General features: G+C 52.6%; 1 protein-coding gene across 3 annotated transcripts; it reads left to right on the forward strand.

Annotated features, from left to right (window-relative positions):
- Nucleotides 1-17,064: 17,064 nt before the first annotated feature.
- LOC119858743 (aminomethyltransferase, mitochondrial) lies at nucleotides 17,065-25,524 on the forward strand. 3 transcript variants are annotated; one of them, XM_038410050.2, is made up of 9 exons: nucleotides 17,067-17,259; nucleotides 19,987-20,154; nucleotides 21,579-21,659; nucleotides 22,429-22,560; nucleotides 22,862-22,940; nucleotides 23,616-23,761; nucleotides 23,931-24,111; nucleotides 24,471-24,626; nucleotides 24,931-25,524. In XM_038410050.2, the coding sequence occupies exons 1-9, from the start codon at nucleotides 17,164-17,166 to the stop codon at nucleotides 25,107-25,109; spliced, it is 1,218 nt and encodes a 405-aa protein (XP_038265978.1). In that variant the 5' UTR covers nucleotides 17,067-17,163; the 3' UTR covers nucleotides 25,110-25,524. The 3 variants fall into 3 exon arrangements, with proteins under 3 accessions (XP_038265979.1, XP_038265978.1, XP_043374316.1); XM_043518381.1 differs by lacking the exon at nucleotides 17,067-17,259 and adding an exon at nucleotides 18,193-18,344; XM_038410051.2 differs by lacking the exon at nucleotides 22,429-22,560 and having other exon boundaries at nucleotides 17,065-17,259.
- Nucleotides 25,525-25,789: the final 265 nt, after the last annotated feature.

Genomic DNA, 25,789 nt, shown 5'->3' on the forward strand with positions numbered 1-25,789 from the left:
TTTAATATCCCTGTCCCTACTCTGATACCTCCCAATATGGTACTGGCTAGATCCCACCGTTTACGAGGATGGGAGTATCTTTGTTGCAGGGATTCATACCAGTTATTGAATAAGGGAGTGCTGTACTTTGCACATTCAGGCCATGTGATGGTTAGATTATTTTTAGTCCAATTAACTGTAATGTGTAAGGCTGTTATAATTGGCACCACATATCCCTTAAAGCAGGGGTCTCAAACTCAATTTACCTTAGGGCCAGTGCCAGTCCTCAAATCCTCCCAGCGGGCCAATAATGTCACCGAAGATGGTGTTCAGAAAACAAAACGTTTATATTGTATTTTTTATTTCGAATTTCTTAGAAATAATAAAACCGTCATACAACTTTGCCTGCCAGAGAGTTTTTAGTGTTTGCCAGACACCTGACAACGCTTCAGTTCTGTCAGTTTGTTGATGTTTGGCTTCAGCGACTGAGCAGTTGAAACCTTCAGGATTGCAGCAAGGTGGGCGTCGGATAGTTGTGTTCAGGATTCAGACTTGTTTATATTCATTGTGGAAAAAAGTGATGCTGCCTCCGGGCAGAGTCAGCCATGGTGACTAGTGATTCCCCAGCCAATGGGATCTGTAGGGGGCGGCGCTTGCAAAAGACATTGCCTGCAGTGTGGCTGCACGCGTCTCTCCTCCGTGGGCCGCAATGGGGAGGTTCTTGGGCCGCAGATGGACCATGGGCTGGGACTTTGAGACCCCTGCTGTAACGGGTGGTTGTCTTTTAAGCAGATGTGGGTAAGGAATTTCCTTAATTGGAGGGCCATTTAAGAGTAACACTATTGCATTGCCTACAAAAATTGTCCTGTTCATCCATACTGTTATTGTACAAATTTCCAATGGCCCTGGAGTAAAGGGTGGAAAGGTGTGGTAACCAGGTTTACTGGGTTTACAAGAGGGGTTAGAATCTACCATTGTACCAGTAGGGTGGTTACCGTGGGTGGTCACACACATATGATCGCCAGCAGTAAGGTTTACCCAAGCTTGTAAAGGAACTATAGAGAAGGGCCCATACAGAGTATTGTTAAGCACTGGTGCCTTTTGGACTTTATTCCAGTTGGAAAAATTGAACCACTGTATTCCCCAAAGTGTGTCTGATATCCTTAGACCACACATTCCCATAAGCAGTCCCAAAAGTATTAACATTGTGTACTTAAGTCTTTGTTCTCCCACTTGACAGATTTCCAGAGGTGTTCCCCTGTATAAAAAATGCTTGCGCAGTGAGATGTCAAACAATTTGGTGTTAATGGGTGCTCTTCAGGGTAAAGATTTACACAGTGTCCACAGTCCTTGAGTGCTGAGTATAATGTATTCCAGCTGAAATAATTAAGCACAAACAGTTTATGAAAACAGTTTTATCTGTGAAACATGGACCCATTTAAGTTTCCTGTTCTTTTCAATGTGATACACCAGTGGGCTGAGTCGGTCAACTATGGATAATGGCCTATCCATTTAGAATCTAGAGCATGATACCTTTTCCCTAATTTTACATACATTCCTTGGTCACCAGTTTTCCATAGCATCAATTCAATGGCTTTTTGCTGATGCATTTCGACAATTTGTTCAAAGGCTTGGTTTACTCTATACTGTAGCGTTGTCTTGTCTTCTTGTAATTGTTTGAGCCACTGAAAATAATCATGTTGTGTTGCTGTAGGTTGTTCCTCAGAATTCTTAGTGATGGATTCAAGATCAATTATCAATTGCAATGGCTGCCCAAAAAGAATTTGGTATGGCTAGATCTGTGTTTTCAATCTGTCACTGCTGCAGATTGCAAATAAAATTAAGGGTAGCTTTTCAGGCCAGTTCTTGCCAGTGTGGTCTACCACTTTTCGCAGCGCTTCCTTAATGGTGCGATTCATCCTCTCTACTTCAACTGAGGATTGGGGTCGGTATAAGATGTAAAACTTTTGCTTGATTCCCTGAGCACGGAGACAATTTCCTGGTGCAAGTGCTGGAGGAACTAACTAGGGGTGGAGCTCTTCTTGACCTGCTGCTCACAAACAGGGAAGAATTAGTAGGGGAAGCAAAAGTGGATGGGAACCTGGGAGGCAGTGACCATGAGACGGTCGAGTTCAAGATCTTGACAAAAGGAAGAAAGGAGAGCAGCAGAATACGGACCCCGGACTTCAGAAAAGCAGACTTTGACTCCCTCAGGGAACTGATGGTCAGGATCCCCTGGGAGAACATGAAGGGGAAAGAAGTCCAGGAGAGCTGGCTGTATTTTAAAGAATCCTTATTGAGGTTGCAGGAACAAACCATCCCAATGTGTAGAAAGAATAGTAAATATGGCAGGTGACCACCTTGGCTTAACAGTGAAATCCTTGCTGATCTTAAACACAATAGGAAGCTTACAAGAAGTGGAAGCTTGGACAAATGACCAGGGAGGAGTATAAAAATACTGCTCAGGCATGCAGGAGTGAAATCAGGAAAGCCAAATCACAATTGGAGTGGCAGCTACCTAGGGATGTTAAGAGTAACAAGAAGGGTTTCTACAGGTATGTTAGCAACAAGAAGAAGGTCAGGGAAAGTGCACCCCTTACTGAATGGGGAAGGAAACCTATTGACAGAGAATGTGGAAAAAGCTAATGTACTCAATGCTTTTTTTGCCTCTGTCTTCACGAATAAGGTCAGTTCCCAGACTGCTGCACTGGGCAACACAGTATGGGGAGGAGGTGAACAGTCCTCTGTGGAAAAAGAAGTGGTTCAGGACTATTTAGAAAAGCTGGACGAGCACAAGTCCAAGGGGCCAGATGCACTGCATCCGAGGGTGCTAATGGAGTTGGCTGATGTGATTGCAGAGCCATTGGCCATTATCTTTGAAAACTCATCGTGATTGGGGGAGGTCCCAGATAACTAGAAAAAGGCTAATGTAATGCCCATTTTTAAAAAAAGGGGAGGAGGAAGATCCAGGGAACTACAGGCCAGTCAGCCTCACCTCAGTCCCTGGAAAAATCATGGAGCAGGTCCTCAAGGAATCAATTCTGAAGCATTTAGAGAAGAGGAAAGTGATCAGGAACAGTCAGCATGGATTCACCAAGGGCAAATCATGCCTGACTAACCTAATTGTCTTCTATGACAAGATAACTGGCTCTGTGGATGAGGGGAAAGCAGTGGATGTGTTATTCCTAGACTTTAGCAAAGCTTTTGATACGGTCTCCCACAGTATTCTTGCCAGCAAGTTAAAGAAGTATGAGCTGGATGAATGGACTATAAGGTGGATAGAAAGCTGGCTAGATCATCGGGCTCAACTGGTAGTGATCAATGGCTCCATGTCTAGTTGGCAGCCAGTATCAAGCGGAGTGCCCCAAGGGTCGGTTCTGGGGCCGATTTTGTTCAATATCTTCATTAATGATCTGGAGGATGGCGTGGATTGCGCCCTCAGCAAGTTTGCAGATGACACTAAACTGGGAGGAGTTGGAGATACGCTGGAAGGTAGGGTTAGGATACAGAGGGACCTAGACAGATGAGAGGATTAGGCCAAAAGAAATCTAATGAGGTTCAACAAGGACAAGTGCAGAGTCCTGCATTTAGGACGGAAGAATCCCATGCACTGCTACAGACTAGGGACCGAGTGGCTAGGCAGCAGCTCTGCAGAAAAGGACCCACTGGTTACAGTGGACGAGAAGCTGGATATAAGTCAACAGTGTGCCCTTGTTGCCAAGAAGGGTAACAGCATTTTGGGCTGTATAAGTAGGAGCCAAGCAGATGACAAATGGCCTTGACTCATCGGGAAAGCATTAAGCTGGGACTGCTGCTGCTTTTTGTTTTAAGGGGCTCAGGGCGGAATCCTGTTCCGGTCCTCGTTCTCATTGAGTCTTTTTTTTTTTTTTTTTTTTAAACAACTTCCATAAAGGAAGGGTGATTTCAGCATCCTTATAGATATGTGGCTGCAGGAAATTAAATCCACCCCACAAAACTCGTGAAGAGTGCACATCCGTAGGGGCTGGCATTACTAGCAGGGCCTTTACTTTCCGCCCATCTACTTCCTCTCTTCCAGTCACTGTGCCCAGATATGTCACTTGTGGCTGTACCAGTTGAGCCTTCTCTAAGTTCACTTTCAATCCTGTCTCTGGAATTTACGCTAAGATATTTTCAGTAAGCTGCTATACCCCCAAAAACCAAAATGTCATCCACATAAGAAAATACAAAGGGTTTTTCCTGGGGACTCAAGCAGTCTAGCATATCAACTACATGCTGGTACCGGCGCAATAGCTGGGCTGTTGTGGTAACCCTGTGGTAATCTGCACAAAGTGTTCTGTTGTTCTTTTACAGTAAATGCAAACCGGTCTTGTGATTCTGAATGCAGGGGTGTAGCAAAGAAACAGCTGACCAGCTCAATTACAGAGAAATATTTAGACGTGGCTTGTACTCTGTATAACTTGCGTCATATCAGCCATGATGGGGCCCATGGCACAGTTCTTTTGTTAATTCTCCTGTAATCTGTGGTTAAACACCAAGAATGGCCATCCGCTTTTAAAACTGGCCATACAGGGGAATTAAAGGGATAGTTCATTTTTCTAATAACTCCCTGTTGTTCCAGCTCCTGAATAATTTGCACCAGTTGGGCATCTGCCTCCCTTGGGTAGGGGTATTGTTTTGAGGGGATACTAGCTCACCAACAATTTTAATGCAGGTGTTAATATTACCGCAGTCTGTTTTCTTACGAGTCCATATGGTGGGGAATTTTAAACGCCACGCCTCAGCCTGCTCGGCTGAGAGTTTGGTGATGGGCCTCCTGCCCCCTTTTGTTATAATAATAACCTAATGCCTATCCTTGCAACAAAGCCGTTGCCAACTCTGTCCACATATCTATTCAGGGGACACCATCATAGGACCTAATCACATCAGCCACACTATCAGAGGCTCGTTCACCTGAGCATCTACCAATGTGATATATGCCATCATGTGCCAGCAATGCCCCTCTGCCATGTACATTGGTCAAACTGGACAGTCTCTACGTAAAAGAATGAATGGACGCAAATCAGACGTCAAGAATTATAACATTCAAAAAACAGTTGGAGAACACTTCAATCTCTCTGGTCACTCGATCACAGACCTGAGAGTGGCTATTCTTCAACAAAAAAACTTCAAAAACAGACTCCAACAAGAGACTGCTGAATTGGAATTAATTTGCAAACTGGATACAATTAACTTAGGCTTGAATAGAGACTGGGAGTGGATGGGTCATTACACAAAGTAAAACTATTTCCCCATGTTTCCCCCCTCACTCCCCCCCCCACTGTTCCTCAGATGTTCTTGTTAACTGCTGGAAATGGCCCACCTTGATTATCACCACAAAAGGTTTTCTTCCTTTCCCCCACCCTCCCTACCTGCTGGTAATAGCTCATCTTAAGTGGTCACTCTCCTTACAGTGTGTATGGTAATATCCATTGTTTCATGTTCTCTGTGTGTGTATATAAATCTCCCCACTGTATTTTCCACTGACTGCATCCGATGAAGTGAGCTGTAGCTCACGAAAGCTTATGTTCAAATAAATTTGTTAGTCTCTAAGGTGCCACAAGTACTCCTTTTCTTTTTATCAGAGGCTTGTTCACCTGCACATCTACCAATGTGATATATGCCATCATGTGCCAGCAATGCCCCTCTGCCATGTACATTGGCCAAACTGGACAGTCTCTACGTAAAAGAATAAATGGACACAAATCAGACGTCAAGAATTATAACGTTCAAAAACCAGTCGGAGAACACTTCAATCTCTTTGGTCACTCGATTACAGACCTAAAAATGGCAATTCTTCAACAAATAAACTTCAAAAACAGACTCCAACGAGAGACTGCTGAATTGGAATTAATTTGCAAACTGGATACAATTAACTTAGGCTTGAATAAAGGCTGGGAGTGGATGTGTCATTACACAAAGTAAAACTACTTCCCCATGTTTATTCCCCTCCCCTGCTCCTCACACGTTCTTGTCAATTGCTGGAAATGGCCCACCTTGATTATCACTACAAAAAGTTTTTTTTTCCTTCTCCCCCCCCCCCAACTAGTAATAGCTGACCTTACCTGATCACTCTTTTTACAGTGTGTATGGTAACACCCATTGTTTCATGTTCTCTGTATATATAAAATCTCCCCACTGTATTTTCTACTGCATGCATCTGATGAAGTGAGCTGTAGCTCACGAAAGCTTATGCTCAAATTCATTTGTTAGCCTCTAAGGTGCCACAAGTACTCCTTTTCTTTTTGTGACATATTAGCCGCTTGTGCCATTAAGTGTTGGTGGCCCACCATTTCTCCTAGTGTTGTAAACATAGCCAGGATATTTGTAGGATTGTCCTGCCCCACCCTGTCAATGACTCCCTGGATTTCAGGTGAGGCACAGGCAGTTAATAGATGCTGTATCTCAGGGAGTGTTAACTCTTCCCTAGCTATTAATTGAAAATCACGCAGTGTCCATTTAGAGAAATTTTCACGATTAAGGGATCCAAGTCATTTCGCTATGGCTTGGAGATCAGAGGTGGATATGGGCTCTGTAGTGGTAGTGGTACTATTTCCATTGTCTTCTCTCGTGGTTGTCGCAATTCGGGTTACAACTGCAACTGGATTCTGATCAAGAGGTCCCCAACTCTTAGGATCATTTCAAATATTCGCTTTGCTGGGATCCCAGGGTGCATTTCCCCAATCAGGGGTATTATCTTGGAGGTTACTATCCCATTCTCCTGCTGTTACCGCTGCTATTTGGCATGTTGCGAACCCGAGCTTTTGCCTGAGGTGTTTAATGAGGGATTCGCAAAGGTTATAATTGGCAGGGGCTCTGCCTTGCTCTAGAGTTAATTTTTTAATCATTCCTTGTAACACCTGATTTTCTTTCTCTATTTTATCCTTTTCCCCAGCTTCTTCCTCTAATATTTTCTCCTTTTGTTTCCCTTCTTTGAGTGCTTCCCGAAGGGGATCTAACTGGCTTTGTATTCCTGTTGCCAATACCTTTCACTTCTCTACTTCTTTTTCTGCTTGGGAAAGTTTCTTGTGCAGAGAGACACTCTCCTGCCGGCAAGCTGCCAGGCGAGCGAATGACTCATTGCACGCTTCCGATAGTAACCAAATTACTGCCAAATCTCTTTTTGTTGGGGTGGAAAGTTTGTACAGGAGTATATATTGTGCCAGCCTATCTTCTAAATCCGAAATGGTATGCACATCGGCCAATAGCTGTTCAGCCCGCGGGCTATGCCAAATCTTTGTAAAATTTGTTTAAAAGGGGTGACTTCTTGAACAAAAGGTAATTCTCCTGACTTTTATTAGGGGCATCTTTAGATGGTTGTTTCTTAAACATTTTTCCCAGAGATATAAGATCATGCAATGCTACTCAGATTCTTTTAACCCACAAATACTATTTGCCCAAACTCCTATATTCTTCAGAGTTGGGTCTTACACAGAAAATACCACCTAAAATTCCTCAAGAGTTTGTTCTGATGCCAAAACAGACACTCTTAAGTTCTCCTCCTACTGCTCAGCTCTCTACGACCATGGGTGTGCACACGAATTTTAAAATAAGCAATCCATTTTGCATAAACAATCAATCTTTCAACTTTACAATAAGTATGATGTACAGCCACGTTCCCCCTTCCGCAATTCTCCACCAAAAATGTTATGCTTATAAAAACTCACGGAATCTTTTTCAGAGGACAAAGCAATAAGCCATGTTTATTTAAAATGACAACAGATATTAAAATCAGCAAGTATATGCATATATTCAAACTAGCACACACACATAGGTTCTGGAGCTGGTGTTTACAGTTACCCTGTCCTTATTGTTGCTCGAGTCAGCCTAGTGACCAGCTACACTGAACACAAGAAGGGGTAGCTAGGCCTCCGTCAGACATGTCTGATGCGCCATTGTTGCAGAATGACCCAAAGCTTCATGGCCTCCCATCTTTATAGTAGTTGTCTTTCACTCAGTCTATGGATTTTGCTTTGTCAGTTGGGATCCATTAATTACAAATCTGCCCTTCTCACAGTCATCTTTCATCAGTGATGTTTGAATCCTCAATCACAAACTGGGTGCTAGCTGTTTACACAGCTGCTCCTTATCTTATACTTTGTTCTTAGTTTGGGGCAGATGCCTTGCACTTCAGGGTCATTAATTTGTACCTCTTCAGCCATCAGGACAGGATGGTAGTGTCTTAGGCTTTGTCTACACTGAAAAAACACACCCCTGAGCAATGCAAGTTTCAGTGCTGTAAAGTGGCAGTGTAGACAGTGCACCAGCACTGGTAGCTACTCCCCTCATGGGGGTGAGTTTTTTATAGCACTGGGAGAGCTCTACAAAGCCACGTTAAATGCTTTAACTTTGGTAGTGAAGACATACCCTTAGGCTTTGGCTACACTTTCACATTATACCATAATAATGCCTCACAGAAAGAAAAGGAGTACCCGTGGCACCTTAGAGACTAACAAATTTATTAGAGCATAAGCTTTCGTGAGCTACAGCTCACTTCATCGGATGCATTTGGTGGAAAAAGCAGAGGAGAGATTTACACACACACACACACACACAGAGAGAACATGAAACAATGGGTTTATCATACACACTGTAAGGAGAGTGATTACTTAAGATAAGTCATCACCAGCAGCAGGGGGGGGAAAGAAGGAAAACCTTTCATGGTGACAAGCAAGGTAGGCTAATTCCAGTTAACAAGAATATCAGAGGAACAGTGGGGGTGGGGGGGGGGAGAAATACCATGGGGAAATAGTTTTACTTTGTGTAATGACTCATCCATTCCCAGTCTCTATTCAAGCCTAAGTTAATTGTATCCAGTTTGCAAATTAATTCCAATTCAGCAGTCTCTAGTTGGAGTCTGTTTTTGAAGTTTTTTTGTTGAAGTATAGCCACTCTTAGGTCTGTGATCGAGTGACCAGAGAGATTGAAGTGTTCTCCATCCACAGCCTCAGAAACAACTCTGACATCATAATCAAAAAGGCTGACAAAGGAGGTGCTGTCGTCATCATGAATAGGTCGGAGTATGAACAAGAGGCTACTAGGCAGCTCTCCAACACCACTTTCTACAAGCCATTACCCTCTGATCCCACTGAGAGTTACCAAAAGAAACTACAGCATTTGCTCAAGAAACTCCCTGAAAAAGCACAAGAACAAATCCGCACAGACACACCCCTGGAGCCACGACCTGGGGTATTCTATCTGCTACCCAAGATCCATAAACCTGGAAATCCTGGACGCCCCATCATCTCAGGCATTGGCACCCTGACAGCAGGATTGTCTGGCTATGTAGACTCCCTCCTCAGGCCCTTCGTTACCAGCACTCCCAGCTATCTTCGAGACACCACTGACTTCCTGAGGAAACTACAGTCCATTGGTGATCTTCCTAAAAACACCATCCTAGCAACTATGGATGTAGAAGCCCTCTACACCAACATTCCACACAAAGATGGACTACAAGCCGTCAGGAACAGTATCCCCGATACTGTCACGGCTAACCTGGTGGCTGAACTTTGTGACTTTGTCCTGACCCATAACTATTTCACATTTGGTGACAATGTATACCTTCAAATCAGCGGCACTGCGATGGGTACCCGCATGGCCCCACAGTATGCCAACATTTTTATGGCTGACTTAGAACAACGCTTCCTCAGCTCTCGTCCCCTAATGCCCCTACTCTATTTGTGCTACATTGATGACATCTTCATCATCTGGACCCATGGAAAAGAAGCTCTTGAAGAATTCCACCATGATTTCAACAATTTCCATCCCACCATCAACCTCAGCCTGGACCAGTCCACACAAGAGATCAATTTCCTGGACACTACGGTGCTAATAAGCGATGGTCACATAAACACCACCCTATATCGGAAACCTACTGACCGCTATTCCTACCTACATGCCTCTAGCTTTCATCCAGATCATACCACACGATCCATTGTCTACAGCCAAGCGCTACGATATAACCGCATTTGCTCCAACCCCTCAGACAGAGACAAACACCTACAAGATCTCTATCATGCATTCCTACAACTACAATACCCACCTGCTGAAGTGAAGAAACAGATTGACAGAGCCAGAAGAGTACCCAGAAGTCACCTACTACAGGACGGGCCCAACAAAGAAAACAACAGAACGCCACTAGCCATCACCTTCAGCCCCCAACTAAAACCTGTCCAACGCATCATCAAGGATCTACAACCTATCCTGAAGGACGACCCATCACTCTCACAGATCTTGGGAGACAGACCAGTCCTTGCTTACAAACAGCCCCCCAATCTGAAGCAAATACTCACCAGCAACCACACAACAGAACCACTAACCCAGGAACCTATCCTTGCAACAAAGCCCGTTGCCAACTCTGTCCACATATCTATTCAGGGGATACCATCATAGGGCCTAATCACATCAGCCACACTATCAGAGGCTCGTTCACCTGAGCATCTACCAATGTGATATATGCCACCATGTGCCAGCAATGCCCCTCTGCCATGTACATTGGCCAAACTGGACAGTCTCTACGTAAAAGAATGAATGGACACAAATCAGACATCAAGAATTATAACATTCAAAAACCAGTTGGAGAACACTTCAATCTCTCTGGTCACTCGATCACAGACCTAAGAGTGGCTATACTTCAACAAAAAAGCTTCAAAAACAGACTCCAACGAGAGAATGCTGAATTGGAATTAATTTGCAAACTGGATACAATTAACTTAGGCTTGAATAGAGACTGGGAATGGATGAGTTATTACACAAAATAAAACTATTTCCCCATGTTATTTCTCCCCCCCACCCCCCACCGTTCCTCTGATATTCTTGTTAACTGCTGGAATTAGCCTACCTTGCTTGTCACCATGAAAGGTTTTCCTCCTTCCCCCGCTGCTGGTGATGGCTTATCTTAAGTGATCACTCTCCTTACAGTGTGTATGATAAACCCATTGTTTCATGTTCTCTGTGTGTGTGTATATAAATCTCTCCTCTGCTTTTTCCACCAAATGCATCCGATGAAGTGAGCTGTAGCTCACGAAAGCTTATGCTCTAATAAATTTGTTAGTCTCTAAGGTGCCACGGGTACTCCTTTTCTTTTTGCGAATACAGACTAACACGGCTGCTACTCTGAAATGCCTCACAGAGCGCTCTACCTTCCCCCCCCCCGTCCACACTGGCAAGGAACTTAGAGCACTCGGACTCCCTGTCTGGAGCGCTCCTGGTACTCCACCTCCCCGAGAGGATCAACAGCTGTTGTGCATTGGCTGAGACACCCAGTGTAAACGGGGAGTAATGTTATTACACACTGATTGAACTCCGGAAACTCCCCATAATCCTTTTAACTGAAGCGTCCTCTCTTGTTTTGTTGTGAACTCCGGACGCGGAAGTGCCGTTTCAAAGCTCTGTTTCGGGGGCTGCTTATCAAAAAATAAACACAGCTACCGTTTGCTTTGAATGAGTGAGAGGCAGGCGGGGGGCTCCGTTGGGAGTGCCGACAGCCAATGGTTGTGGCGCGAGTCCGTTTCGGCGAGCAGCTGCTTATCTCCTCTATGAGGGAAGAAGAAACAGCTGCCCTTTGCTTTCAGTGAGTGAGAGAGAGAGAGGCAGGGAATCTGTACTTACAAGACAGCTCGCTGACACGCTCTCAGCCCCCCAAAACCCCACTCTCTCTCCCCCCACGCTCCTGTCACATTCCACCCCACCTCCCATTTGAAAAGCACGTTGCAGCCACTTGAATGCTGGGATAGCTGCCCACAATGCACCGCTCCCAATGCAACTGCAAATGTGGCTAGGACAGTGCACTGTCTGCTGTCAGTGTGGACAGACTGCAGTGCTTTCCCTACTCAGCTGTACGAAGGCAGGTTTAACTAACAGCGCTGTACATCTGTAAGTATAGGCAAGGCCTTATTTTCTCACTTCCTTCTTCTTGTGATTAGGCCCATCTGCTCAGCTGGTGTCTCTTCTTATCTCCTCACATCCTTGCATACCTCACTCATATAAAGAACAACTATACATCCATCTACTAAGCAATTAGAAGAAACAGCACAGGGACTGGTTTCAGAGTAGCAGCCGTGTTAGTCTATATTCGCAAAAAGAAAAGGAATACTTGTGGCACCTTAGAGACTAATAGACTATGCTCTAATAAATTTGTTAATCTCTAAGGTGCCACAAGTAGCACAGGGACTGTAAAACAATTTTCTCACAAGCAGACTTGTAGCAGAACATCATGATTTTGAAACAAATCCAATCATTTACTATTTTAATTCATAAAACAAATTACTACTAACTTAATAAATCCAAAACCGCTTAATAGATTAAGGCAACTTTGTCAGGGATTGGTATTGGGTATGCTTTGTTATTGGGTATGCTTTGGCTAACAAGGGAGTTATGGTCTCTTCCAACCCTAATCTTCTTTGATTCTATGAGTCTAGGTGGACAGAAGAATTCTGGCAGCCTAGGTACCGCCTCTCAGGGAGGTGGGTTGCGTACACTGGTGGGAGAAGCCCTTTTGGTGTAGGATGTGTCTACACTGAAGTGGGGCAGCTGTGGGGTTATAAGAGTAGACAAGCCTAGAGGAAAGAAGTTGCTACAGAAGCATGGCATCAGGAGGCCTGGTGTTGGCCAGGAGGGACTAGGCGGGCCTGGTCTACACTTAAATTAGGAGGACATAGCTACGGCACTCAGAGATGTGAAAGCCCCCCCTCCCCCACCTCCCAAGTGCTGTAGTTAAGTCAATCTAAGCTCCAGTGTAGATGTGGCTGGGTCAATGGACAAATGCTTCGGTCAACCTAGCTACCACTGCTCAGCAGCCAAAAAACCTCTCCAGCAGCACAGCTGCCATGCCGGAGCTGTGCCACTGTATCACCCATAGTGTAGACATGGCCTCAGCCTTACCTTTTGCTCCTGGATATTAACTGAAGGACTTCCTAACCCTGTGTCCCAGTTGACTTTCTTTGCAAAAGGCTGCCAGGTGTCACTGCAAACACTGGCTGAGGTTCACTGAGCCCTGAAGAGGAGGAAAGGCTCTGACTAGGAGTCTATCTTAGGCCATGGCAACATGACTAAATTGACAAACGTTACGCTGGGGTGTGCTAATGTAACATGGGGCATCCCTAGGTGGTATTCCAGCATGTCCACCCCACCGTGGGGCACAATACCTTTGGGGACATTGTCACTGCTTGATGGGCTAACTGGGAGTCTCACAGGGCTTTCTGGAACCAAGCGGGTCCAAATCCCACCATGCCAACGTCCACATCCCAGGATTTTCACGTCTTTCTCTTTCCTGCCTGATGCTATTTGACGTCTGCCAGCTCTCGTCCAGAAGCCTGCAGAGCTCCATATGGTTCTCTTGTCTGTTGCTAATACAGGCTGCACAGTTCTCTAGCATTTGCACAGTCTGAGGCAGCTCTGCTCCCATCAGGGCTGCAATGAGGATGATGCAGAGATGTTTGGGCACAATAACTGGATGCTGATGGACACAGCAAAAGTCAGTACCTGGTTGCTGCTCTCCACATGGGGGAGAACAGAAAGGGAAAGAGACATCTCAAAGCTCCCTGACGTTATTCTCACACATCTCTGTAATAAGAAATGCTTACTGACACTGTGGCTTTGGAGTGCATCACCTGCACCGCTCTCCAGCGCAAACCCTGGAAAGCACAGCCAGACTGGGCGGAGGGCATGCTCCATTGCAATGTAGCTCTATAGCTTGGTTCCTCCCTGGGTATTGGTATAGAGCAATGGCAGTGAATATACTGGCACTATTTTCATAGGCAGTTATTTTGGCTGGTATCTCACTCCTGCGGGTCATAAAGGCAGCTGTTACTGGCTGCCCAGCATGGCCCGGGCCAGTAGGCTTCTAGCCTGTCTACTGCAATGGTGCTAGAGAACTGGCCACAGAGTGGTGCGGAGAGTGTCCTGGGTGGAGGCAGGAGGCTGCTCTCCCTAGAAACCTTGGGGAGAGAATTGCAGAGCATCTGCATGGAAGTCTCCCTGAGGTCTCTCATGGGGAGAAAAGCGACATCCCCATTCTGATACCGGAGAATTCTGCATGGCCCCACTGCCAAACAAGCCAAAGACAGGAGAAGCTGATGCCGATTCTTCCTGTTTGTTCTACCTCTGCCCAAACCCTGGACACTGGCCTGCTGTGGCCTGTGGGATCGGATGGCTAGGACACCTGGTTAGAATGTGTTCCCTGACCGTCCCTCTCTCCTATTGGCCCAGTGAAGCCATGTGAAGGTGACACCTGCCTGAACCCACGAATAGGCTGCGTTCTGGTTTTCAATGGGGAACAAAGGCTGGTAGAGGAGGGTGGGTGGGGGAAGTTCAAGGAAAGCAAAAAACAGGAGAAAAAGAAAGAATAATGTCATGGGGTCCCAGACTGGGGGCTCTGAAACTGCTCTGAATGAAGCCAGGCAGGACTCTGGGGCAGCATGTCTCCCCTCAGGCCCACTCTCACCAGGGCAGCCTGCTCGCCTTCAGCGCCTCATGGGTCTGACCTTGGAGCATTCAGCCCCCTGTTCTCACCATGATCTCCCTGCAGTGAGTACCCCTGGATGGGTCACCTGTGGAAGCCTCATCCTGCCCCCAGAGGGGCCTTGCACCCCACTCCACAGTCAGCGGTGACTCGCAGCATGTGTAAAACAGAAGGTTTATTAGTTGTGTGGAACACAGTGTAGAACAGAGCTTGTTACCACGGAAAGCAGGAAGTTACAACAAAGTCCATATTGGGGGATCCCCACCCCAAAGTCCCAAACCAGGAGACTGACTCGCTTCCAGCAGCCTCCCCTCAGTCACACCCAGTGCCCCCTTGTCAGCCTTTGTCTCTTTTCCGAGCAAACCGGACCCCTGGCCTCCACCTTTCGTTTTGTTCTCCAACACCTCTGGCTGGCTCCCGCAGAAGATCAGTTGCCAGAGTGTCGGCCATTGTCTGTGCCCAGTCAGCAGTCACACCTGCCCGCTAGTCCAGTGGCTCTCAACCTTTCCAGACTGCTGTCCCCCTTTCAGGAGTCTGATTTGTCTTGCGTACCCCAGGTTTCACCTCACTTAGAAACTACTTGCTTATAAAATCAGACATAAAAATACAAAAAAGTGTCAACAGCCATCCTATTACTAGAACACTGCTGATATTCTCATTTTGTCTGTATGAAAGTTTAGTTTGTACTGATTTCACTAGTTTTTTATGTAGCTTGTGGTAAAACTAGGCAAATATCTAGATGAGTTGATGTACCCCCTGGAAGACCTCTGAGTACCCCCAAGGGTACGTGTACCCCTGACTGAGAGCCACTGCTCTAGCGGCCTCTGCTTGATCACAGATCACACACCCTTGTCCCACCACCTAGATACTTGTGCAATACATAGGGGAAACTGAAGCACACACATTATTCATACAAAACATTACAAAAAATCCCATTTAATCACAAATGTATGTAGATACTTCCCCCCGCTCCCATTCCTGTGATCAGCAGCCTCATCCATGCTGACCTGGCAGGATTGGCTAAATTTTGCGGCGTTTCAATCAGTGTCTGGCCTACTGCCACATCTTCTTCCTCCTCCTCCTTCCTCTCCTGCCTCGCTGTTCACAGCTGGGGTCTCCTCCAAGGTGTCCACAGTGGTCTGCGGGGTGTGGGTGGTATGCACCTCGTACAAGCAGTAGGTCTGTGAGGCACTACCAAATGTCTAGTTGCCCTCCTTTGCACGGCACTGCATGCCCCTTCTCCTGCAGCCTCTGTGCAATGTGCATCGCGATGGTCCATAGCTAGGCCTGCAAAGCCTCTTCTCCCTGCCAGCCCAGGAACTCCAGTAGCTCCAGGCAGGAGCGTGTCTAAGCAGTTCTTGGTGCATGGAGCTGGCCTGGGTGGTTGGGCAGGTGCACACAATGAGGGAGAGCTGCCAGCTGTGCTCACCAAGGTGGGCAATCAGTAAAAGGCATTTCAGAACCACACAGGAAGTTAAAAGGTGAGGGAAGGTGTGAACTGCAGGGTGCCATTGGGCTGCATGCTGGGAAATTGCATTCCAGTTTCTGTGCCCCCTGGGCAGTGGAGGTCAGAACCAGGACTGGTCATGGGGACAGAGGCACTGTGGGATGGGTGCAGGAGAACTGGTAGGGTCACAAGACCTGTAATGGCTCACTTGCTGTGGTGTTACAGCATTGCTGTCCTGGGCGGCAGGAGAAAGGTGCGAGCATAGACACGTGGACTCGCCCAGACCTTGCTTTGCAATGTAGACCAGGCCTAAGCAGGACTCACTGGGCAGAGAGACTGGGTGAAGCAGGCAAGCTTGAGACAGGGGCTCAGCCTCAGAGGTGCCCTGCCCTGGGCTCTGGCACACTGAGGGGACCCTCCAAGGATGGGGTGTAGTGCCACTCCTGGGGCGCCGTGACAAGCCAAAGGCTGGCCCCCCAAAGATGAGGTGTGTGCACAGGTGAACATATAGCCCAGGGATGCTGCCGCAGGGGATGGGAGCCCCAGGTTGTGAACACCTTACACTTGGAGCCATGCTCCACAGCCCGAAATCCTGGGGAGCTGGGCAGGTGCCGCAGCCACGCTGCCATGGTCATGGCACAGGCTGTCCCTGCAATGGGCACATCCCAGCATGCAGCCTAATGGCACCCTGCAGTTCACATCTGTGTGAGCGGCATCAGGGGCCTCTACTGGGATTGGGGCACCTGGCAGCCCTGGAGTTCAGACAGACCCACGTGTATCTGGCTGGGGGCCCGGGGTAGAATGGGGGAGGTGGGCCCGGGTCCCACACACCCTTGCCACACCAGAAGCCCCAGGTCCCCTGCAGGCCGGGCTCTCCCTGGTGCTGGCAAAGCACCCAAAGTGCCCCAGCCTCCCGAGGGGCCCGGGGGGCACAGAGATCACATGAGGCAGGAGTCCCCCACAGCTGTTCCTCCCCACACCGCATTAAACCCCTCCCCCACAGCTCTCCTCTCCCGCATTAATCTCCTCCCCCTACAGCTTCCCCGAGTTAATTCCCTCCCCCCGCATTCCCCTCACTGCGTTAAACCCCTCCCCCCGCTGCTAATCCCCTTTCCCGCAGCTCCCCCCCCGCGTTAAACCCCTCCCCCCGCAGCTCCTCCGAGTTATCCCCTCCCCCGGCGTTAAACCCCTCTTCCCCCGGCGGCCGCATTTCCCAACCTGCAGTGCCGGGGGCAGGCCCGGGCTCAGAGCCTGCGGGATGCTGCGGGCGGGCGGTCGGACTGCGCTGCGGGTCGGGCCCCGGGGCCTGGAGCCCGGGGCGGGCGGGCGGCGGCGCTGCTGCAGCTCTGGGCCGGTGAGCGGGGGCGGGGGGACCCCGGCGTCCGGGTGCGACCCCCACAGTCCGGCCTGTGTCCTGCGCAGGGACTGTCCCGGGCTCCGGTCCCCACTGCCCCAACCCCTGACTGCCTCTTCCACCGCTACCAACTTCCGCCCCGACTCCCTGATACTCCCTGACTCCCATCCCCAATTTCTGCCCCTTGAGTCCCAGCCCCCACCCCCTGCCCTCTGACACCCCTGAATCCTCCCCCCTCCCTACCCAGACCCCATGCTGCCCCCCAATACTTGCTGCCCCTGATACCTGACACCCCCTGACTGCCCCTCCACAGCCCCCAACTTCTGCCCCGACCCTCCTACCACTTCCAACTCCTACCCCCCTCCTGCCCTGGTACTCCCTGACACCCCACCAATTCCCCACCCCTTACCCCTGATTCCCAACCCCTAATCGCTGCCTCCAATACCCAACACCCCCAAACTCCAACCCCATAATAGCCCCTGAGCTCCCCCTGCTCTTCCCTGATCCTCTGCTGCCCCCCAAATCCCACCCCTGACCTCCCACTGCCCACTACCACCCCCCACCACCCCAATACACAACCTGCCCCAACTGCCACCCCCCTGACTGCTTGAACACCCCCTCCAGGCCCCTGACTTTGCATTCCTCGCCTACATCCTGGCTTTGGGATAAAAACAAATTTAATTTGTAGCTAGGGCTGCTGTAGAGAATCCAGCTGCCCCCTCCCCAACCTGCCCCACCCAACTGCCCCCTCCTACATGTCCTCCTACTGCCCCCACTAGTCTTCGGGACTATGTCCCGTGTCCTCCTCCCATATGTCTCCTGACTATTCTTTGTACCCCCTGTCCTCCCCAACTGGTGTGCCCCCCCCCATATTCCCAAATGTCCCGTCCCCCCAGGCTACACCTCCCAGCTGCTCTCCTTTTGCCCATCCAGCTGCCCTCTGCACTTCTGTGCCCCTGCTGTGGTGGTGGCTGGCCGGGTGTGCAGAGAGCCTGCCCCGGGGATTGGGGTGAGCCTGTCTTGGTGCCAACTCTGAATCCTAATAATGAATGTGGACTCTTCCTACTGATCTCTCTGCAGGCAGGGTAGGGATGGGAGACTGGCAAAGAGCAGGGGCCAGAGAGACCTGGTGGAGGGGGAGCGAAGCAAGAGGTAGGGACAGCAGGACGCCTCCCCCGCAGTGACCTTGGATATGCCAATTACCGATAATGAGGGCACGTGCTGGGCAAAGGGCAGGAGCTCCCCTTGATCAGTGCACACAGCCCTGGGCTGTCCGTGCGGCACCCTGAATGCTCTGCCATCAGTAAATACAGCCCTTGTCGTGTCCCCCCCAGGCAAGGATGCCCCGCTCCCCTCCATCCACCAGGGAGGCACCATGGACCCCAGCCTGGGGTTCTGGCTTTGTCTCGGCAGGTTGCGAGGGCCGTGTCCATCACGCCCCGGGGAGCCGACACTGCCATAAAGGGGAGTCCAGTCTTGTGCTGGGTGTTGGCAGCTCTTGGTATGAGGGGAAGGGGATGCTGCTGCAGCACGGTGCTGCCAGGCTGGCACCAAAGCTCCCCCTCAAAGCCATCTCTCTCTTGCTGGGCATGGCCACGGTGGGAGTGGCAGGGGGTGTTGTGTCCCCTGCTGCCTGTTCTGTGCCAGCCTGGGGAGCATGGCCGAATCCTGGGGGTCCTGGCACCCCTACAGTGTGGGGGACAGCACTATGGGGGGGGGGAGGAGCCAGAAACCTGGCGGCTGAACGTTCCTATTAGTCCAGTCTCTGGCTCTGGCACTGGGGCAGGTTCCCCTTCTTGGGCTTCTTGGAAAACCCACATGGGCTCAGACCTGCAGCCTGGTTCTGAGCTGAGGCCCTGGCAGCCAGCCTGGGGGCTCCTCTCCCTTCTGGGGCCCCTTGGAGACCCCCTCCTGTGCCTCAAGATGAGTGTCCAAGCCAGTGCTGCAGCCAGAGGCCTCAGCCGGCATAGACATGTGCTGCTAAAACTTCTGGAATGGGAGCCCAGAGCGGGGAGCAGAGTGCCCCCAGACCTTCCCCATCTGGAGCAGGTCCAGGGGGAGGGGCTCATGCTGACAGTTTCAGTGCATGGCTACAGCCCAAAGGGGGAAGCCTGGGGGTTCCCCAGCAAGACCGAGATGGTCTCCCCTGGAGCCTGCATCCCTGGGCCCCAGACATGCCTGGCACTGGGGTTACTCTGGGGCAGGGCTGCCAGTTTCCCACTGTGGTGCCAGCTGGCGTCCCTTGGTCTGGGGCGCAGCCCTGCAAACTGAGGCTGGCATTGGGCAGGGAGGAGCAGCGGGGGTGGTGCGGGGACAGAGCCTACAGCCCTGGGCATGCTCCTAGCCTGGGGGCAGCGCAGGGAGACCCTGCGAGCTAGCCCCAAGCTGTTCAGGGAGGGGCTGCCGCTTCACAAGTGTGGCTGAGGTACCAGCTGGTCTGTGCCATTCTCTCTCCGTCCTGCCCACAGGAGTACTCCTGGGGGTGAGCTGCAGGTTCAGCCCTGTCTCACGGGAGGGTGCCCGAGCTCTGACTGTGTGCGGTCCTCAGGTGGTAATCTGCCCCATGACAGGAACATTGCCCTGGGGCAGTGCCCATCGACCCTTCCCGGCAGGGAGCCAAGCTGTGCCCTGAACCTGTGGCTCTGTGCCAGTTGCCAAGCCCAGCCCCTCTTGCTGGGAGGTTCTAGTGCCAGGGCCGACCTGATCCAGTCCTCTCTCGCCCTGCAGGACAGCCTGAAGCAGACGCCCCTCCACGCCTTCCACCAGCAGCAGGGCGGCAGGATGGTGAACTTCGCTGGCTGGAGCATGCCCGTGCAGTATGCACTGAGCCACCTGGAGTCCCACCTGCACACACGCCGGCACTGCTCCCTCTTTGACGTCTCCCACATGCTGCAGGTAGCATCGCCCGCCCCAGCCGCTCCCAGCCAAGGGTCCCCTGTGCTCACAGCCTGACCGCATGCAGGCCAGGAAGCTGTACACCCCATTCACTGTGCATCCGGTCACCTTGTAGACAAGCCTGAAGACACCCTGAGATGAGGAAACTGAGGCCCAGGCAGGGCCAGCCAGCACTGCCCAGAGTCGGATCTTAGGGGTGTGACTAGAACTGTGGCCCTCCTGAAACAGGGCAGGGACTCAGCCAGGCTGCACAGCGAGTTAGGGCAGAGCAGAGAATGGAACCCAGGAGTCCTGGCTCACTTGCCCTCCCCTGCTTGCATCGGGCACCTTAAAAATATCTTAATACACAAGTACCCAGCCCTGCCAGCAGGAGCAGGAGCAGGGGCAGGGCAGGACTCTCTGCAATGGCGGGGGGGGGGGTGGTGGAGGGGCTGGATCGGCGCAGGGCTCTCTGCAATGGCAGAGGAGAGGGGAGCAGGGCTGGCATGGGGCTCTCTCTGATGCCGGAGGGGGGTAGGCAGGGCCGGCATGGAGCTCTCTCTGATGGGAGAGGGCCAGGGCCAACACCGGGCTCTATGTGATGTGGTGGGGCTGGAGGGTGCAGTGTGGGGTACTCTCTGCAATGCAGGGGCCTGGGCCACTGCTGGGCTCCCTGCAATCGGGGTGGAGGGGGCAGGGCTGGCTCTCTGAGATGTGGGGGATTGGGCCATTGCAAGGCTCCCTGTGATGAATGGGAAGGGCCAGCGCAGGGCTCCCTGCAATGGGGGTGGAGGGGGCAGGGTTGGCACGGGGCTCTCTGAGATGTGGGGGGCTGGGCCGGTGCAGGGCTCTCTGCGATAGGGGTGGAGGATTCAAGACTGGCGCGGGGCTCCCTGCGATGTGGGAGAAGGGCTGGTGCAAGGCTCCCTGCAAAGAGGGTGGAGGTGACAGGGCCAGCACGGGGCTCCCTGCGATGGGAGTGGAGAGGGCAGGGCTGGTGTGGGGCTCTTTGCGATGGGGGTGGGGGTCTGGGCCGATGCACAGTTTTCTGTGATGGGGTAGGGCCAGCAGGGGGCTCTCTGCGATGGGGGTGGGGGAGCAGAACTGGCACGGGGCTCTCTGCGATGGGGGCTGGGCATGTCTTAATGGCTATGGGGCAGGGCTGGCAAGCTGGTCTCAAGCTGTGCCCATGCTGGAGATGCCCACAGCTGGCCCATGCCATTGTTGCGGGTCATGGGACTGGCACGAGGAGCTGTTAAATTGTCGTGTAGAAGTCCAGGCTTAGGCTGGAGCCAGGATCTAGGATCCTGCGTGGTGGGAGGGCCCTAGAGCCGGGCTACAGCTGGAGCCAGAACATCTACATGGCAATGAAACCGCCCTGCAGCCCAAGCCAACTGCCTGGCCAGCCAGCGGAGACAAGACCCTCAACAATGTCTCCTCCCCAGACCAAGGTGTTTGGCCGGGACCGGGTGAAGTTCATGGAGAGCATGGTGGTTGGGGACATCGCGGAGCTGAAGCCGGACCAGGTACGGTGGGTGTGAGATGCCCTCCCCCATTCATGGCCAGGAGTCTTTGTAGTGCCCTGGAGACAATAGCAGTGGGTCTTAGGGCAGCCTGGGCATGGGCAGAGCCACAGTTGAGGGGAGCCCTAGCCCTAGACCCCTCTGCCCCTGCTCTATGTGCAGCAGCAGCCTGGCAGCTCCTGCCATATGCCCGGTGGGGCACTCAGCTCCCTGCCGAGTGGGGTGAGGAGCTCACCTAGGAAACAATGTGTTATCTGGGCCCAGGCAGCCCTGGTGACTCTGTGGCTCCAACACCTTCCATGTCCCAGGAAGCAAATCGCTTCTCCCCTCTGGGGTAGTAACGCCACATGGATAGATCCCGAGTCAGATGGTTCATAACGAGCGCAGAAAATTGCCCCATTCGTCACAGGAGATGTGGCCACCTCAGCTGCTCACCCATCCTGCTCTGGCCATGGGGTCAGAGAGCTGGGGGGTGGGGGGTGTCCCATAGCACAAATCCATCATGAAACTAACTCCATCCTCTGTTCAGTTAGAGACCCGGGGCTGGGCTACCAGGGGCTGCGGTCGGGAGTGAGGGGCACCAGCAGATGGGGGGAGCCCAGGGCTGGGCTTGCAGGGGTCTTTCACTGAAGGGCCATTAGGAGACACTGCATGGCATGCTGGTGATCTGTGGCCTTGGCTCGAGTTTCAAGGGTGGGGGGTGGGGGGGGTCGTTGGGCGGGTCTGCTCTGTGGCTTGTGGCTGCTCAGGCTCAGCATGGCCTCGCTCGCAGGGCACCCTGTCTCTCTTCACTAATGAGGAGGGAGGCATCCTCGACGACCTGATTGTGACCAGCACCTCAGAGCAGCACCTCTATGTGGTGTCCAACGCAGGCTGCAGGGACAAGGACTGGGTCCTGATGCAGGTATGTGTGTGGCTGGGCACCCCTTGCCTGGATCCTGCAGTGACCCTGAGAATGGGATCATTGCTGGGCGCCTGCTCTCTCCCTGCTATGCTAGTGCTGCCCTGCTGGTGCCCTTCCCCATGGAGCTGCAGCCCTGGCTGCCAGGGGGCTCCCTGAATGGCGGAGGCGGAAGAATCCATCCCCCGTGCAGGGCTGGAGGCAGGTCCGATGCTGGTCCAGGGTCTAGCTGCTGACCTGCCCTCAGGAGCTGGGCTCTGTCCCTGCTCTGCCCTGTTCTCACCTGTGCTTGTCTCCGATCCAGGACCGAGCAGAAGAGCTGAGGGCTGCAGGTGGCGATGTGCACCTGGAGGTCTCTGAGAACGCGCTGCTGGCTCTGCAAGGTAACAGGCCGCCCACCCAGGGCTGCCAGCATGTCCCTGCACCAGGGCCCTGCACTGACAGCCCCTTCCCCCCCATTGGGGTCACCCTCGTTTGGAGTTGCTGCCATGCCCAGAGCTGATGGTGCTGGTTCTCCTGCCAGGCTGGCCAAGCCAAGGTGTGACTCCCCAAGGGCATGGGAATGGGGCAGGATGTCCTATAGAGAGAAGCTGATGGCACAGACCCCTCGGCCCTGCTGTGCTCACCCCATCCCCCACCAGTGCAGGGGGGAGTTGGCAAACACAGGCAACACTGCCTTGGTATTGGGGTTGCCAGGCGAGGGTCAAGGCCCATCATTCCTGGGCAGAGCTGTCCCGGAGCTGGGGGTGGGTCAGAAATGCTGACTCGCTCAATCTCTTACAGGACTGATGAAACTTGGAACAAAATCTGCCTGGTGGGGGTTGCGCAGCCCTGGGGCCCAGTGCATGGCACTGGCAGGCCCTGGCAGAATGGCTGTGTGGGGCAGCGTTGAGAGAGCAGCAGGGGAGCTGGCAGGAAATACCCATTTGTTGCGAGTCAGACATACTGAAACTTCCCCTGCCGGCTCTGCCCCAAGTCCTTCGTGCCCTGCCAGAGTGGGCGCTATTCCCGGGATGCTGAGGCTCACGCTGAGCTCCTCCTGTGCTCTCTGTGCCCAGGTCCCTCGGCGGTGCGGGTGCTGCAGACAGGCGTCTCGGATGATTTGGCCAAGCTGCCCTTCATGAGTAGCATGGTGATGGTCGTGTTTGGCGTGCCAGGCTGTAGGGTGACACGCTGCGGCTACACCGGAGAGGATGGTGTGGAGGTACCGTGCTGCCGGGCCCAGGGGAGGGGAGGGCGGAGGTACCAAAGCAGAAGCAGCCCTGGTGGGGCAGGGAGGGGGCGAGGTGTCCCGTGGGTGGCACAGTGCTGGCTCAGGCACTGCCTGGTGGGAGGAAGCTGGAACTTACCATGCCTGCCATTGCTTGGCTCAGATCTCGGTGCCCGTGGGACGCGCGGTGGAGCTGGTGGAGCTGCTGCTCAGGGACCCACAAGTGCAGCTGGCTGGGCTGGCGGCCAGGGACAGCCTGCGCCTGGAGGCAGGGCTCTGTCTCTATGGCAACGACATTGACGAGACGACCACACCTGTGGAGGCGGCTCTGGTGTGGACCCTGGGTAGGAAGGGGCAAGGAGCAGGACAGGCATGGCAGGGCCTGGGCACCTTAACAACAGCAGTGAGGAGCACCTTGAGGGGGTGGGTGAGCCTGGTATGGGGACTGGAGGCTGGAACAGGGGTGCTAGATGCCTTGGGGAATGGAGACACAGGGACAGTGAGAGCCCTTGTGGTTGGGGGGGAACAGGTTGTGGGGCACTTTGTGCGTGGGGGGCTTGGCCAGGCCCCCAGAAGGCCATGGCATGGGGGTTGGCCAGACACCTAGAGGGCCAGGGGATGGGGGTGGGACAGGGTTTGGAGTGCTGGTGGTGTGGGCGAGGGGCGCCCAACCCCCTAACTTGGCCTGTCTCACTGCCTGCAGGGAAGCGGCGCCGGGTGGCCATGGATTTCCCCGGTGCCACGGTCATTGTTCCCCAGATCAAAGGGAAGGTGAAGCGCAAGCGCGTGGGGCTGATTTCCACGGGCCCCCCCATCCGTCCACACATGCCCATCCTGAGCCTGGAGGGCAGACCCATTGGTAGGTGGGGCAGGCAGGAATGCGGCCCTTGTGGGGGTTCTTGGGCCTGGCTAGCCCTTCATTAGCCCACTTGTATTGGCCTCCCTTCCCCTCGCTGTGCTGCAGCCCAGGGGGCAGGACCCTGACCCTGACACACTTGGCGTGTCTGTCTCCCTGTGTGACAGGCTCCGACCTGCAAAGCTCACAAGCTGGGCCCCACATCAAGGAGGATGGCACAGCTGCATGTGTGGGGTCTGCTGGCAGTGCTGGGGGGCTGGCATGGCTTTGCCCATGCTAATCTACCACTTGTGCTTCCTGTGCCCAGGCAAAGTGACCAGTGGCTGCCCCTCTCCCTGCCTGAAGAAGAACGTGGCCATGGGCTATGTGGAAGGCGAGCAGAGCCGGGTGGGCACGATGCTGGCAGTGGAGGTGCGGAAGAAGAGCTGCCCTGCCCTGGTCACCAGGATGCCCTTTGTGCCCACCCGCTACCACATGCTCAAGTGAGGCACTGCTGGCAAGCCACGTCTCCCACCCACCCCAACTAATCAGCATGCACCTCTCTGCCCCACATGAAAAGCCACATCCCCAATCAGGACTCCCCAAGGGACAGCCTGGCCCCACAGTGCCACCTGTCCAAGCAAGGCTGTGCCCCTCTGGGGGCACAGAGCCAATGTCCAGCCATGCACTGCCCAGCCAATGCCAAGGCCATCTGAGGCTGATGTCAAACCAGGCCAGCCTGTTGGTTGTCGGGGGGAGCAGCCTCTCAGCTGTGCCCTGTGTCCAGACATGCTCTGTTCTGCCACATGCTGACAGGCAATGGGCTGGCAAAGTGAAAGCCCCTCTGCTGCCCCAGCCCGCCTGGGCGTCCCCCTTTTCTGTAATTGGGCTGTGATTCTCCATTAAAGACCCCCTGACTCCACTCCTGCTCTGCCACTCTTTACCCATGCTAGACTGGCAGTATGCAGCACCCAGAAGGCACAGCCTGGAGAATAGCCTTCAGCCGCCACTGCTCACGTGTGGCTTCTGAGTATTCTGGGTCCCCCACTTGCCTGGAGCCCATAACCCCCAATGGGGCCTGCCAGGGGCAGTGGCAGAGCTGGGGAGAACAGCTCAGCCCACTGGAGAGCTAGCCCTTGCACGGGGGTGGTACATGCCACCTGGCCCTGCAGGCGGAGAGGCCAGCA

This window comes from Dermochelys coriacea, chromosome 7, assembly GCF_009764565.3.
Source record: "Dermochelys coriacea isolate rDerCor1 chromosome 7, rDerCor1.pri.v4, whole genome shotgun sequence".
Taxonomy (NCBI): Eukaryota; Metazoa; Chordata; order Testudines; family Dermochelyidae; genus Dermochelys; species Dermochelys coriacea.

What these genes read in the sequence shown, in the direction of transcription:
- LOC119858743 (XM_038410050.2), top strand. Translation starts at nt 17,164, where the DNA reads ATGCTGCGGGCGGGCGGTCGGACTGCGCTGCGGGTCGGGCCCCGGGGC. An exon ending in CGGAGCTGAAGCCGGACCAG is followed by an intron (nt 21,660 to 22,428) that starts GTACGGTGGGTG and finishes CCTCGCTCGCAG; the next exon opens with GGCACCCTGTCTCTCTTCAC. An exon ending in CCTGGAGGGCAGACCCATTG is followed by an intron (nt 24,627 to 24,930) that starts GTAGGTGGGGCA and finishes TCCTGTGCCCAG; the next exon opens with GCAAAGTGACCAGTGGCTGC.